This window comes from Corvus cornix, chromosome 11, assembly GCF_000738735.6.
Source record: "Corvus cornix cornix isolate S_Up_H32 chromosome 11, ASM73873v5, whole genome shotgun sequence".
NCBI classification, from domain to species: Eukaryota; Metazoa; Chordata; class Aves; order Passeriformes; family Corvidae; genus Corvus; species Corvus cornix.
Window position 1 is genome coordinate 1,988,544 of NC_046341.1, and position 13,561 is coordinate 2,002,104.

The window sequence follows — 13,561 nt, forward strand, 5'->3', positions numbered from 1 at the left end:
TCCCTCCATGCCTTAATCTGGGATGTTTTAACTTTTATTTCCTGGCACATCTTGGCTTTTTTTCCTTGGTGCATCTCGTTTCTGTGGCCTTTATTACATTGTGTATTTAATGTCTGGTACCTGCCTGATCATAAGTGACTGAAATCACTGTCTCTGCAGACAACACCTGGAACAGGGAATGCTTTCTTTTCCTGGGATACAGGCCCTTTCCCTGAGTTTTCCCCTGATGTATAGAACCTTTCAGCTGCTGCATTTTACACTGTTACATTAGTGTGCAACTACAATAAAGGAACAGAGAAAACCCGTGCCTGTATCTCGTTGTTGTGTAATTAAGCTTTTCAAGTAAAAAAAAAACCCAATCAGATCTCCTGTGAAAGAATATACTCAAATTCCTCTTTGGGAATGCCCCAGTTCATTAGGAGTGGAGTCTGATCAGCTCTCAGATGTTCTGTGATAATTCCAAGCTCTGAAAGACTCTGCTGAACTGTGTTAGAATGAAAGCACAATGAGCTCTCTGTGCTGCTGAAGGTTATCTCATGATTGACCACATCCAGCTAGATGCCACAGGCCATCTCCAGCAGGATCCCAGGGTTTCAGGATCTCTGCTGAACTCCTTCACTGGACACTGCCCATTAAACTGGACCTGTCAGCTGAGCTCCTTCCTCTGTCCTGTCAAAGGCCTTGGCAAAACTGAGCCTTGAGCCCACGTGTGGTGTGACTCAGTGCTTGTGGCTACAAAAATGCTCTCAAATAACCCTAAAATACCCCTTTAAATAAATTAAATTACTGATATCAATTAAAAGTTGATGTAAGAGTGGATTTAGGTGAGATATTGGGAAGGAATCCTTCACTGTGAGGGTGGGGAGGCCCTGGCACAGGGTTCCCAGAGAAGCTGTGGATTCCCCATCCCTGGAACTGTCCAAGGCCAGGCTGGATGGGGTTTGGAGCAACCTGGGACAGTGGAAGGTGTCAGGGTTGGAACTGGATGAGCTTTAATGTCCCTTCATCCCAAACCATTCCATGATTCTATGAAAATTGGGTGAAATAAGCATTAATTTCTCTGTCTCCCAGCTGAGCCACGCTTGGAGTCCAGCTGTCACACAGACAGGTTTTGTTTAGCTGGATTAATCCAAAGAAGTTTCTTTTGATAGGAAAAACCAGGAGATTCTATTCCTGGTTAAGGAATCCCCCTAAAATAATTGTAGATTATGTTTACAGAAGGCTCCCCAACTCTGCTGTGGGGTGGGCAGCCCATTTTCTTCTGGAGAAAGAGTGGCACAGGTCAGGAGTGAGGCCAGCTCTGCTCTTGTGACCATTTAATGGTTCTAGAAGCTGCCACCACTTCCATTTACCCAGGAAAACCAGCTCTGAGCTCTTTATCAGCACAGCCGAGGTGTTTGCTGAAGAAATGGGGGATTTGCTGCCAGCAGGGTGGCTGGATCAAGGCAGCTTTTCCAAAGAACTGGTTAAAAACATCCCCATCGCTCCTCACAAATGGCCAATTTGCTCCTGCTCCTGCTCATTGTTTGTCCTCCTGACAAATCATTCCTTCCCTCCTCCTTTTTGATGTGCCAAACTCCGAGTGCCTGAGTGTTAGCACATGGAGAACTGATTGGATAATCAAATAGTCTTCAAAGATCCTGCGGAATAACTTGGGGGCCTGAGGAGAGGTAATGTTCGTGGCTGGGCTGATAACAACACTCGGCATTTGGGAAGTGCTTTGAAGATATCAAGTACTCTGGGAACACACCCCAATGCCAGGCTGGTGTTTTCTCAGGAGTACAAATGGAAAAACAATTGCAGAATTAACTTCCATGGATTAAGTTGCAAGAGAGTCAAGTATGTGCTGGGCTTGGAACAGTGGAACAGTGGAACAGTTCAGTGGCTGCTGCTCCACTGCCTCTGGAGCCTGGGATTTCTGGGTTCTTGGCTGTGAGTCCAGTAAGAAATTCCCTTCTGGAAGAATAAGAACAGGATAACTCTGTCCCGTGCTTGTGAGAGTTCATGGAAATGCCTGTGTGCGTTCATGTCAGGTGTGAAATGCCCGTGGTGGGATTCTTGGGGCCAGGAGTTGGACTTGATCCCTGTGGGGCTCTTCCAAATCGGGAGATCCGGTTCTAGGTCATTGTTGGCCTTGAGGAGCTTGGCCTGGAGCTCTGAAGTGAATCCCTTGATGAATGATTTTATTCCCCCAATACGTAACTGAGTTTGAGCATTCCTCTGAAAACACCCTGAAGCAAATACTTAATTTCAATCCCAGTCCTGTGTGCTGGATCCTGATGTAACAAGGCTGACACAGGGATAATCCCAAATGTTGTAAGTATGTGCTTCTTTTCCTGACTTCGTCGTCCTGTGAACATTTTACCTGGGATAAATCATGAAATGCAGTTCTAAAAATTGCCTGTAATGGTAAACCGGTAAGGTCAAATAAAGGCTTTTGGGGTTACAGAAAAACCATGATAAATGTTTTGTTGTTTGTTTTTAATTAATTGTCAGAGTCTTTCCAGTCTCTTCAGGTCCCATTTCTCCTTGAAAACTGGAAGAACGTGCTCGGGGCCAAGGTAATTTCTGTCTTTGCTCTCTTCCTAAACCTGGATGTTTACATAAAGTCAGCCGCAGGTTTTTGAGCCCCTGAGCAGCCACTAGATGTCAGGTTCGGATTAGTGCTCCGAGGCTTGGGCTGGTTGGGATTCCTGGAATGGCGGGAAGCGGTCGTGATGGAAATGAAATGTAACTGAAATGTGCCCTTTTTCCCCAGGATGTCGATCTCACGTTTCCCTGGAGTTCTCTTGGATAAAACCTTCCACCCCATCTCCTGCCTGTCTGAAACGTGCACAGAGGAGGGTGCTCCGGGAGGAGGGACACCAACCCTGGGGTTTGGAGCTTGGGCTCCACTCCTCGTGTGCAGCACTCGCGGGGAAGCAGCTCCTCACAGGTACCACTTCCACTCTCAGAGGGAACGTTTGGAATCAGAGCTTCCAGGCTGGAGCCTCCGAGCTTCTCTCCTAGAGGGAGTATGAATTTGCTGAAGGATTGGCTCTTTGGGTATTATTGTAGCATCCAAGTGATTCTCCGTGGATGTACCTCTGCCTTCAGTGAGCAGGCACTGCCCTTTTTGCCTGCACGACTGTCAGATTGGTGAATTATTTTGTATTTTCGTTTTGCAAACAAGCATTTCTGGTGACTTTGGCATCTGTCAGATTTGAGATTGGTGAATTATTTATTTTGCAGACAAGCCCTTTTGGCGATTTTTGGTGTCTGACAGGAGGGGCTGATTCCTGCAGCGCCTCTGCAGAGGTGCAGGGGATGCAGCGCCGGGGCCTTGCCCTGTGCTTGTGTATTCGGATGGAAAAGCCCAGCAGGATGGGGCTGGGGGGGAGCTGGGAGAGGCAGGATCTGCGGGTTTGGACACACACAGAGGGATCCGTTCTCCTTTACACGATCACACAGAACACACCGCCCTTGCCGGTAAGAACACAGCGCTCATGCAGGGAGGAGAAGGGCCGCTGCGGGGAGCGAGCAGCACGCTGCACCCGGCGCTGGGCCAGAGCTGCGGGGGGGCCGCTTGCCTCCTGCCGTCCCCTTTTGGGGCGCGGGGACGGTCGGAGGGGGCCGGGCTGAGAGCGGGGCCGAGCGTAAGCCGGGGGCTGCACCATCCCCCCCGAGCTCCTGCCCTCCTCCTCCTCCTCCTCCTCCCCCGGAACGGAGCCCGGCCCACCGCCGCCGGAACAAAAGGGGCGGCCGAAGGTGGCGGCGTGGCCGCTCCGCCGCTCCCCTGCTCCGCCACCATGTCTGCCAGCGGAGGCAGCTCCCCCGGCAATGCCGTGAAGAAGCGGAGCCCCGCCGGCTCGGCCGCCTCGCTGGCGCAGGAAGATGAGAAGCAGGCGATGGAGAAGATGCTGGAAGGGGCGCAGGAAAACGGCTGTGCCCGCTCGCCATCGCCCTGCGGCTCGGCGGAGGGGGTGACCCTGCAGCGGAACATCACCCTGCTGAACGGCGTGGCCATCATCGTGGGCACCATCATCGGCTCCGGCATCTTCGTCACCCCCACGGGCGTGCTGCGGGAGGCCGGCTCGCCGGGGCTGTCACTCGTGGTCTGGGCCGTGTGCGGCGCCTTCTCCATCGTGGGCGCGCTGTGCTACGCCGAGCTCGGCACCACCATCACCAAGTCCGGCGGAGACTACGCCTATATGCTGGAGGTGTACGGCTCCCTGCCCGCCTTCCTGAAGCTCTGGATAGAGCTGCTCATCATCCGGCCCTCCTCGCAGTACATCGTGGCTCTGGTGTTCGCCACGTACCTGCTCAAGCCCATCTTCCCCACGTGCCCCGTGCCCGATGAGGCTGCCAAGCTGGTGGCCTGTCTGTGTGTCCGTAAGTAGCCGCTCGTGGCTTTCAGCTGACAGGGGATGGGTTAGATGGGATATTGGAAGGAAATTCCTCCCTGTGAGGGTAGGGAGGGCCTGGCACATGTTTCTCTGAGGAGCTGTGGCTGCCCCTGCATCCCTGGAAGTGTCCAGCTTGGGCAGGGCTTGGAGCATCCTGGTCTAGTGGAAGGTGACCCTGCCCCATGGAACGGGATGGGCTTTAAATTCCCTTCCTACCCAAGTCATTCCGTGATTCGATGACCCGCTGCAGGTTCCTGCTGCCCTGCTCCACGTGGTTCCTCATTCACCATCACCTCCCCAGCAGATCTGCACCATCTCTCCTGTGATACTGTGGCTGCATACTGCCTCCATTTTTTTGGCTGTTTTGAATAGCCACAGCAGAAAATATGGCCCCATCCGTAAAAAATTGAGCAAAAAATTCCCCAAATGCCAGCTGTGAGCTAGTGAGGCTCTCTGATTCCCGACAGCGCAGCGAGCAGCGTGTGATAAACACAGCGTGCTTTTTTTCCTGGGAGCTGGGATAGGATTTCTTGTGCTCTCCATCAGGACTGTGGCCGGGCAGGGTAAAAGCCCCTTGTGCCGAGGCTCTGCAGGGCCGGGATGGGCATTGATGTGCGGGTTTGGGCGAGGGGAACAATTATCTCTCACCAGCAGCCGGTGCTGAACACGCCCCTGAGCTGCTTTCAGCACCACTTGCGAGAGGAGATATTTCCCGGCCGTGTGTGCGCTGACACCGAGCTCCAAACCTGCTTTGGTGGGGTTTCTTTTTGCTAGCAACCCTTCTGTCTCTGAAGCGTTGCCGTGCAGACAAGTTCAGTCACGGTGGGATGAATTCAGGGCCAGGGCTGCCAACCTGGGCACACAGAGCCCTGCCAGGGCACACAGCTCCTGCTGCAGTTTTTATCACCTCTCTGGTATTTTGGGCTCTGCAGTTTTGTCACTCAAATCCTATTTTTCGTTCCTGTGGTGACTGCAAAGTCACCCCGTTGAAATTCTCAATCCTTTAAATACAGGTCCGTGTCCTGCCTTTCCCTCCTCATTTCCCGTTCAATCCGTTCTGCTCCGCTGGAATGTAATGCCTTTATGAAGATGTTCATTGGGAGAGGATATAATTTTGTGAGGGATTTATAAAGCATTTGTTCACTGTGCAAAACCACAGCCAGGTGATCTCCATACTTCTGCATTTTGGGTGATGAGGAGGCTGCTCGTTCGTGCTGCCCTTTCCCAGGGGATTGTGTGAGATTCCTTCCCTCTCTGAGGATCTCAGGCATCCCAAAGCTGCGGCACATGGTCGTTATGGGAAGATATATTGTCTGGAAATGTCTCATAGCCGACCTGACCCAGGCTTTGGGAGGTAAATTATATGGCTAATTATAGGATTGATAACAGGCAGGGCAGTGGGTTGTGCTTTCTTCAGGCAAACACTGAAATTTCTCAGTCCCCAGCTGAATTTTTAGGAATATAAAGGTACCTAGGCAGGCACGTGCATTTCTCAAGTTTCTTACAGCGTGGAGGGTGTTTATTAGGGAAATGCACTCATTTAACTAAGAAAGCTGTAACGTGGTCAGGGAATAGTGCTGCTGATGGGTGTCTTGCCTTTTGGAAATCTGGTTTTTGAGCTTTCCTGCCAGTGTGCACTGTGGTTTCCTCAGGGGCACACAGGAGAGGGGCATGGATTCACGTGGCATTTGTGTTCCTTGCTGAAAAACCAAGGAATTGGGGCATAATTTAGGATTTTCAAAGTTTTGCTGTGCAAGCACAGATTGGAGCTGGCAAAGCCTTTGAGGACGTGTTCCTAGCTGTGACTTTTCATCTGCAGGATCATTCCCAAAACTGGTCTCTGTTCCCATTTTACTGATCAAAACCCAGTGCAGGGTTAAACAGACCTGCCCATGTTGGGATCTGGGCACTGATGGGGGATTTGCAGCATGAAACTCCTTGAAGCCAGGTCTTATTCCCATTTATCCTTCTCCAAGAAGTGTCTCCAGCCTTCCTTTGGTAGCAATTAGGAGTTTGCCTGCGGCAGAATTTGTTCTTGAACCTTTATCCTGAAATGCCAAGGCAAGAGTTTGGAGTTCTCCAGATCTGCATCATTCCCATGTGTTTCTCCTTTAAACTCTGCTCCCCCCTGCACCGCTGGCTCTTGCTTTGTTTATGCTTTGGGTTAAATTTGGGGTTGTCTCCTTTGCTCCAAGAGGTTTGTTCATCCTGCAGCGCCTTCAGCAAGGCAGCTCTCGGGAACTTTGATTTTTGGAACTTGGATTTTTGGAAACAGCTTTTCATCTCCCCGGTGCCAAAACCACACCGTGGCCCAGGAACAATAAATGAAGTAAATCTGCTCCAAGAGCTCAGGGAGTCACACAACACTTGTGGGGACTAACAAACAGCTTTGTTCAAACACTAACTGCCCAGGGAGAGACTTTTTATTCCTTTCAAAAGCTCTAGAGTAGAAAAAAATGACCTATTTGTGCATAGGCTGTAGCACATACATTAATGAGTTACCTCAGAACGGGGGAGAGCAGCTTGGGAAGCAGCAGAGGAATTTGGGACCTGGGGCTGGAATACAGTAGCCAAAATCCAGCCTTGCAGAACAGTCCCAGCTCTATTCCTTGCAAAGTTTGTATCTCCACACCAAATGCACTTGGCTGCACAGGTTTTTGTAGTAAGAGGAGGAATAACAAGTTATTTGTTTCCACTTTGCTGCTGTTGAACAGTTGAATAAATCATGTGTTGTTCAGTGTTTGCCACCATGAACTTCAGAGACGTAATTAATGCATTAAGAGAAGCTAAATCACAGGCTTGAGTGAAAGGAAAAAATGGCTGGAAGAGGGAATTTAGTTCCCCTGAAAGGTGCTGAGGAAAACAAGGTGGGTGGTAAGGAGAATTTAACTACAAATAAGTATTTTCTGCTCTGGAGATTGTTATCTACACACAGTTGGTATGCAGGGCTTCTTTCATGGGCACCGGGAGTGCCTGTGGTGTTTGCCAAATAAAGGCTGGGAATCCACTACAGGGAAGTGTTCCTGGGGCAGGATGGGTCAGGCTGTTCATCCTTAGCCTAGCTCATTTTATGTTCCCCAAAGATTTGGCTGAAGGCTTTCCAGGCTGTAGGTTACTTGGGTGATTCAGAAACTGGAACATGTTTTTTACCTGTGAGATTGGATGGTTGGTACTTTAAAACTGATCAGTCAGAGCAGCAAATGCCAAGGGACAGCAAACACAAAATCCATCCAAGTGTTTGGAACACAAGGATTGAAAGTTTGGGAAGCAGAGTTTGTGCATTTGTGTGAAAATCCAGCAATAATTTGAATTCTCTCACTTCTGATCTCATCTAAACCAGTTTTCCCCTCCTATAGCGGGTGGAGGGACAGTTATTAGATCTTGAATTTGCATATTTGAAGATCTATATCACAATGTCAGTATTGGACGTGGCAAAGAATTAAACCGTGGATTCCGTGCTCTGTCTCAGGTGTGAGGGGATCAGGCTTTCTTTCCCATCCTGCTGCCAGGATGTGAACATTTCTTCAATTCAAACTGATAAACCCTAACAAAAATCATTAAAACTCACCAATGCACTGTGTGTGTTCCAGAGAGGGCTCAGGGATGGAAAGGGTTAAACTGATCTATTAAAGATACCCTGGCTATTCCTCATTTCCCCCTGGTAATTTGCAGATTTCCTGCTTGCACGGAGGCACCTTCCCAGCTGTTTGGGCTGTGGCACAGTAAATTGGATCAGGGAGACAAGGGATGAAGCTCCTCCCAGCCCTGAGCTGGTTTTTGGTGTTCCACAAGTGCCTGAGCTGTTCATCCCACACATCCTCACAGCCCGAGTGCCCCACACAGCTTCCAGAATTCCCTAATTTCCTGACAGTAAGATCTGCTCTGCAGTGGAAAACTGGGATTGGGCTCGATAATCCCTGTGGATCCCTTCCAGCAGGATATTCTGTTGTGTATCATTTTATTCTTGCTCTTCAGCGTCAAGGCAGCAGTTTGAGTTTGCTTCTGAATTCTTGTCTCACTTGGTAATTAGGTATGCAAATCTGGCACTAATCACCCCAGCCCAGCAATATTTGCTGCTTCCAAAGCCAGAGAATTTTTAATCTTCCTCAAAATTTATCTGAACTTTCTTCACTGCTTCTGAACTCTGCTGTTGGGCACTCCTGCAGGCATGGAATTCCAGGGGAATGCTGATGAATTCCTCATTTGTCTCTTTTGTTTTGAGCAGCTGGAGAGTGGAAGAGTGAGCAGCAGCCAGGGCAGAGCTGAGCCAGGTCTAAGAGCCCTTGTCCTGTGGAAGTGCCTGACACTCCTCTGAGGAACCTGGGAGTCAGGAGGAGAAGGAATCCAGCCCAGGGTAGCTGCCAAGTTGTCCGGAAGGGAATATCCAGTGGCAGCATTCCACCCAGGAATCACGGGTTCCGTGGGAAGCAGGAATGTCTTTATTTGACATGAAGGTTTTGCTTCCAAGCTTGTCAGGCTCAGCTCTTTGTCCAGGTGTGTTCAGGGCAGAGGAGGTGGATTTTCACCTCATCAGGTGTTAACTGGTGAAAAGCAACCCCAAAACACACCCAGGGCCCATCTGTCTGAGATGGGTTCATGCTGCAGCATTGCTGCTTTTAATTCATCAGTCGGGACAAGCTGGGTGTGAAGCTTTGAAGATTTATTGTTTCTCCTCCAGAAAGGGGGGATTAAGAGACTAAAGCTCCATCAGCAAATTGCCCTTGTTGGAGTGGAGTGGAAGGAAGGGGTCTGTGGAATCCCTGCTGGATGGCAAGGCCTGCAAGGCTGAGGTTGCTTTTTTAATCTGTGTTTAATTAGAGCAGCATTAATGAAAACAGGCTCTGACACTCGCAGGACTCTCCAGAAATCAATGAGGGCTTGGAGGGCTCTTGAAACACACAGTGAGCAGCCACTGCAATTCCAGCACCCCTCTCCTGGCTCTCACAACAATTATCCCATTAAATGTTCCTGTGTTTGGATGATTTATGTTATCACTGAGATCATTCAGAGCCTTTCTCCTCCGGCATGAACAAATTGGGAAGGTTTGTGTGGAAAACCCCTCCAGGGTCAGCCTCATTCAAAGCAGCATCGCTTGTTTGGAGTATTCCAAGAGTCTCATAGTCCCAAGGTCCAGAGATGGCCAATCCAAAGGGTGGGAAAGCCACTTTTTCCAGCCAGGATGCAGAGCTGAATTCTGTGCACATAAAATACCAGCAAGTGCTGCTCAGTGTTGGGAAGGTGAGGTGAGCGTGGAGGAGATGTTTAGCTTGGGATGGGTAATTTGCTGGGAATGGAAGAAATAGGGAGAAAGAGCTTTTCCATATCTTTTCTCTCTATATTTTGTTTGTCTTCCTGTTGTAAAATGTCCTGTTTGTGGAACTGCTGTGTCATGTCCTCTGGAAACCTTGGCAGGAAATCACAAGCTTCTTCCTAAGGAGACAAAATAGCAACTCCTGCCTCTAGGTAGGAGCCACCTGGCCCAACACTGGGGAATTCTTTGGAGTTTTCCTGTGTCAGAGTGTCCCACTGTCATTATGGGATGTTGGTACCATGGGAATAGGGGTGTTGTACAGATTTGACCTGTTCAAGGTGTCCAGGGTTGTTTGTTGGGACATCCAGAGCTCCTGGTCTCAGGGTAGATTTGGAGATGATCCCTTTTTTTAAACTCCTTGGTAGGGCAGTTTGCCTTCTCCTTTGCTTTCTTCTTTGTTGGTGCACCATTCCCTGATTGCTGTTTTGGGAAGAGGAACAAAAAGGGAATTGGAAAGCGTTGCCAGCTGTGTTGATTATTATAAGGAGATTTTAATATAGACACGTTTGTTCTGGGGCCAAGTGCTTTCCAACAGCCTCGTGTGCCCCAGGCCTCTGCCTTTCCTGACTGATTGCCCTGGGTGTTAAGTTTCTCCAGAGATTTGTCCTTGCAGAAATATCTGCAAAGTTTTTCCCTCTGCTTTTACCCTTCCCCACCTTGCAGGGCACAAAGTCTTCAATCAATACCTGTCAGCTTGAAATTCCTGATGCATTTTCTGCCTGTGACCTTGCCTGTCTCATGTTGGACTGTGCAGCTGGAAACACCTGAGACTTTTGGGAGGCACTGTGGCATCCCAACCACTGGAATATAAAACTGGTATGGGTTTCTTGCCTTGGTGGATTGATTTTCCCATGGGTTTAACCCACTCTAGTCAGTATAACTTAATTTTTCCTTTGTCCTATGTGGATTAACTCTTTTCCAACCTCTGGTGGGCTCAGGCGGCAATTCCCTAAAAGCCATGGGATGTTCTGTGCCTGTTCCATGTGCTCTGCCATCCCTGGGATTTGTTCCTTGGTCCCACAGGCTCAGCTTGTCCTGTCTATGCCTGAAACCTGCTTTCAGCACGGTTGGTAGGAGAGAAAACTGCTGGTCTGTCACCTGCCCTTCATGGGGAGGGAAAGGAGCAGCCTTTTCTGTGGGATGAGGAAGGGAAAGGAGCTGGATTCTGGGAGTAATTGTGAGGGAAAATCAACATCAGCCAGTGGCAGGTGGTAAATGGGAGAGCATCATCTTACAGTGGCAAGGGCCAGGCACTTGGGAAATGTGAGTTACAGACACAGTTATGCATGGTAGAATAGTTCACATTCCTTGTTTTCCTGGCAGGAAAGCTGATGGAGGGGATTTCCCTTCATTTTCCCTTTATTTTCCACAACTTCCCAACCTGCCGTGCATTTTCACTGGGTCCTGTAATACCACAAACAGGAATCTCTGGGGAATTCAGAGCAAGTTAATGAGTTTAGTCCTCTAAAGGCAGCTACTTCCAGACCTTTATCCCTGTTCCAGAGGTGTACGTGGAATTACACAGGCAGCCCCACAGGTCAGGCCCAGGGAACCCTACAGGAGGTGAAATTAAGGACAGAAGGGACATTGTGCAAGTGTGTGTGACCCCACAGGCAGCACGATGCAGCCACGCCAGTACCTCAGGAATTCCTGTGCTCATTCCAGGATCATTTCACCTGCAGAGCTGCTGAGGATCTTGGGTTGAGCAAGCTCCTGTCACCCCCAGGCAGTTCCATGTGGGGCTGGGATTGGAGCTTTGCTCCATCTCCCCTCGGTTATCCCGGGAAAGCTGCAGCCCTGCCTGTCTGACAGGAATCTTGCCAAGGCTGTTGCATCAGAAGTGGCCGGCCCAGGTTTTCCTGTGCCTGGCTCCATTCCCACTGTTTGCTCTGGGCAGAGCCTCAGCTCTCCCCCATCCTGCCTTTCCCCTGAGCACACAGGAGCTGTTGTTCCATGCATTTGTCTTGGATGTGTTCTAGGTGGGATTGAGCCGTTTCTCTGGCTGCTTCGCAGGCATTTTTTCCTGTTGTCATCTGGGAATGGTGTCTGGGAAGGAACTTGGGAGGCAACTTCAAAGGGATACAGCCATAAAATGAGAATTGGGGGGGGTAAAGTCCTGGGACTGATGTTTGTCCTTGTTCCTGTCAGGAATGGGGAATTCCCTGGCTGTGCAGGTGAGTGCCAGTGGAGCAGGTTCAGTGAGATGCCTGAAGCCAGTGCAGGACAGAGGAAATATTGAAGCCTGTTGTCTTTAGAAAGCCAGATTTCCCTCTGAAAGCCTCTGGCTTCCCTTGTGGCTTGAGGTAATCTTGGAATGAGGCTGGGCTGGAGCAGTCCTCGGAGGGGTGAAGGGATGAAGGGATGCACCTGGAGAGCAAAATCCAGGATCTCTCCTGCCAGAGTGGTAAGTGATGAGTAAGTCAAAGGGAAACATTTGTTATTGTGAGGGTGGGCAGGCCCTGGCACAGGATGCCCAGAGCAGCTGTGGCTGCCCCTGGATCCTTGGAAGTGCCCAAGGCCAGGCTGGAATGGACTTGGAGCACCCTGGGAGAGTGGAAGGTGTCCCTGCCCATGGGACTGGAACAAGATGAGCTTTCATGTTCCTTCCAACCCAAACCAGTCTGGGATTCTATGAAAAGTCCCCCCCCCGTCTATCTGCCATCCCTTCAGCTTTCTAACACTTATTATCCCAATTATGTAAAGCTTTGGAGAGGGGCTGCTGGCTCAGCCCGGCCGTGGCACGTCAAGGTCATGCTGAAATCCTTGTTCCTAGAATGATTCCTGATGGGTCACTCCAAAGCTCTGCCTGGCTGCTGTCTGACAGGGCTGGAGCCTTAGGAAAACACTGCAGGAATTAGGGCAGCACAGCCTGATCTCTGTATCACTGCCCTGATTTATGGTGGAGCTGTGCAGCTTTGCCGTGTTTTTCCTGGAGCGGTTCAGCCGAGGTGAGGGAGCGCTGCCAGGAGGATCCCGCAGCCCCTGCGTGGTGGGGCAGCATCTGGGATCAAAGCAATCAAAACTCGCTGCTTTCAGAAATCCCAGCCTCCTGAGAAGCTCAGCAGCCACTGGAATTTATCCTGGAGTTTTATGGAGAAGGCTCTCGTCCTGTTTGCCATCTGCAGGATTCTTCCTGATGGGCAAGACTGGGGGATTTTTGGCCATTCCTATGTTGGAAGTATTGAAGTGGAGTAACTCCACCGTGCTCCTTTAGGAAAGACAAATACTATTCTAAAGTGGGAAAAGCAAAACAGAGGGAAATGTGATACAAGGGCTCTGACAACCATGGCAGAAACTTCCAGCCGTGTTTACTCTCTGATCCCAAAGTGTTTTCTCGTTTTTAGGAAGCCTGTTTATTTGGCACTGATGGGGTTTTGGGGCTGAACATGGATACTCGGACAGTGTAGGAAACTTTTTCCTTTTATTTTCACCACCACCCTCCAGGGGACTCTGTACAGAACCAGGACATGGCAAACAGCCCCTAAAAATCAGTGTTGAAGTGGGGGTGAAGCAGTTCCTGTCACAGACCCAGAATGCCTAAATGGGGCAGGGAATGTCACTGTCACACCTCTCAGGGCTGTCCTCACCACAGGAGCAGCAGCAGCAGCAGCAGCAGCAGCAGCAGCGTGGTTTTAGACGTGTGAGCACATCCTTTAAATATCCCTCTGTAAACAAGGGCAGATTTATTTTTAGCATAATTGCTGGTCAAAGGGAATCCTGGCCCCAAAGCTCCCTGCCCGTGAGGATTCACTGGAGGTGCCTTCAGGGATGAGGTGGGAGTTCTGCTGGGTGACATTCCCTGTGTTTCCTTGTCCCTTGTAGCACTGTAAGGTCACTTGGTTAAGCTGTGTTTCCTCCTCCCTGC

At 49.9% G+C, this 13,561-nt stretch overlaps 1 protein-coding gene across 1 annotated transcript in view; it reads left to right on the top strand.

Annotated features, from left to right (window-relative positions):
* The first annotated feature begins 3,612 nt into the window (after window positions 1-3,612).
* Window positions 3,613-13,561, top strand: part of SLC7A5 (solute carrier family 7 member 5) — a 29,926-nt gene continuing 19,977 nt past the window's right edge. The window contains exon 1 of the mRNA XM_019288359.2: window positions 3,613-4,371. Within this exon, the coding sequence (XP_019143904.2) occupies window positions 3,789-4,371 (583 nt within the window). The 5' untranslated portion in view covers window positions 3,613-3,788. The remainder of the gene's footprint in view (window positions 4,372-13,561) is intronic.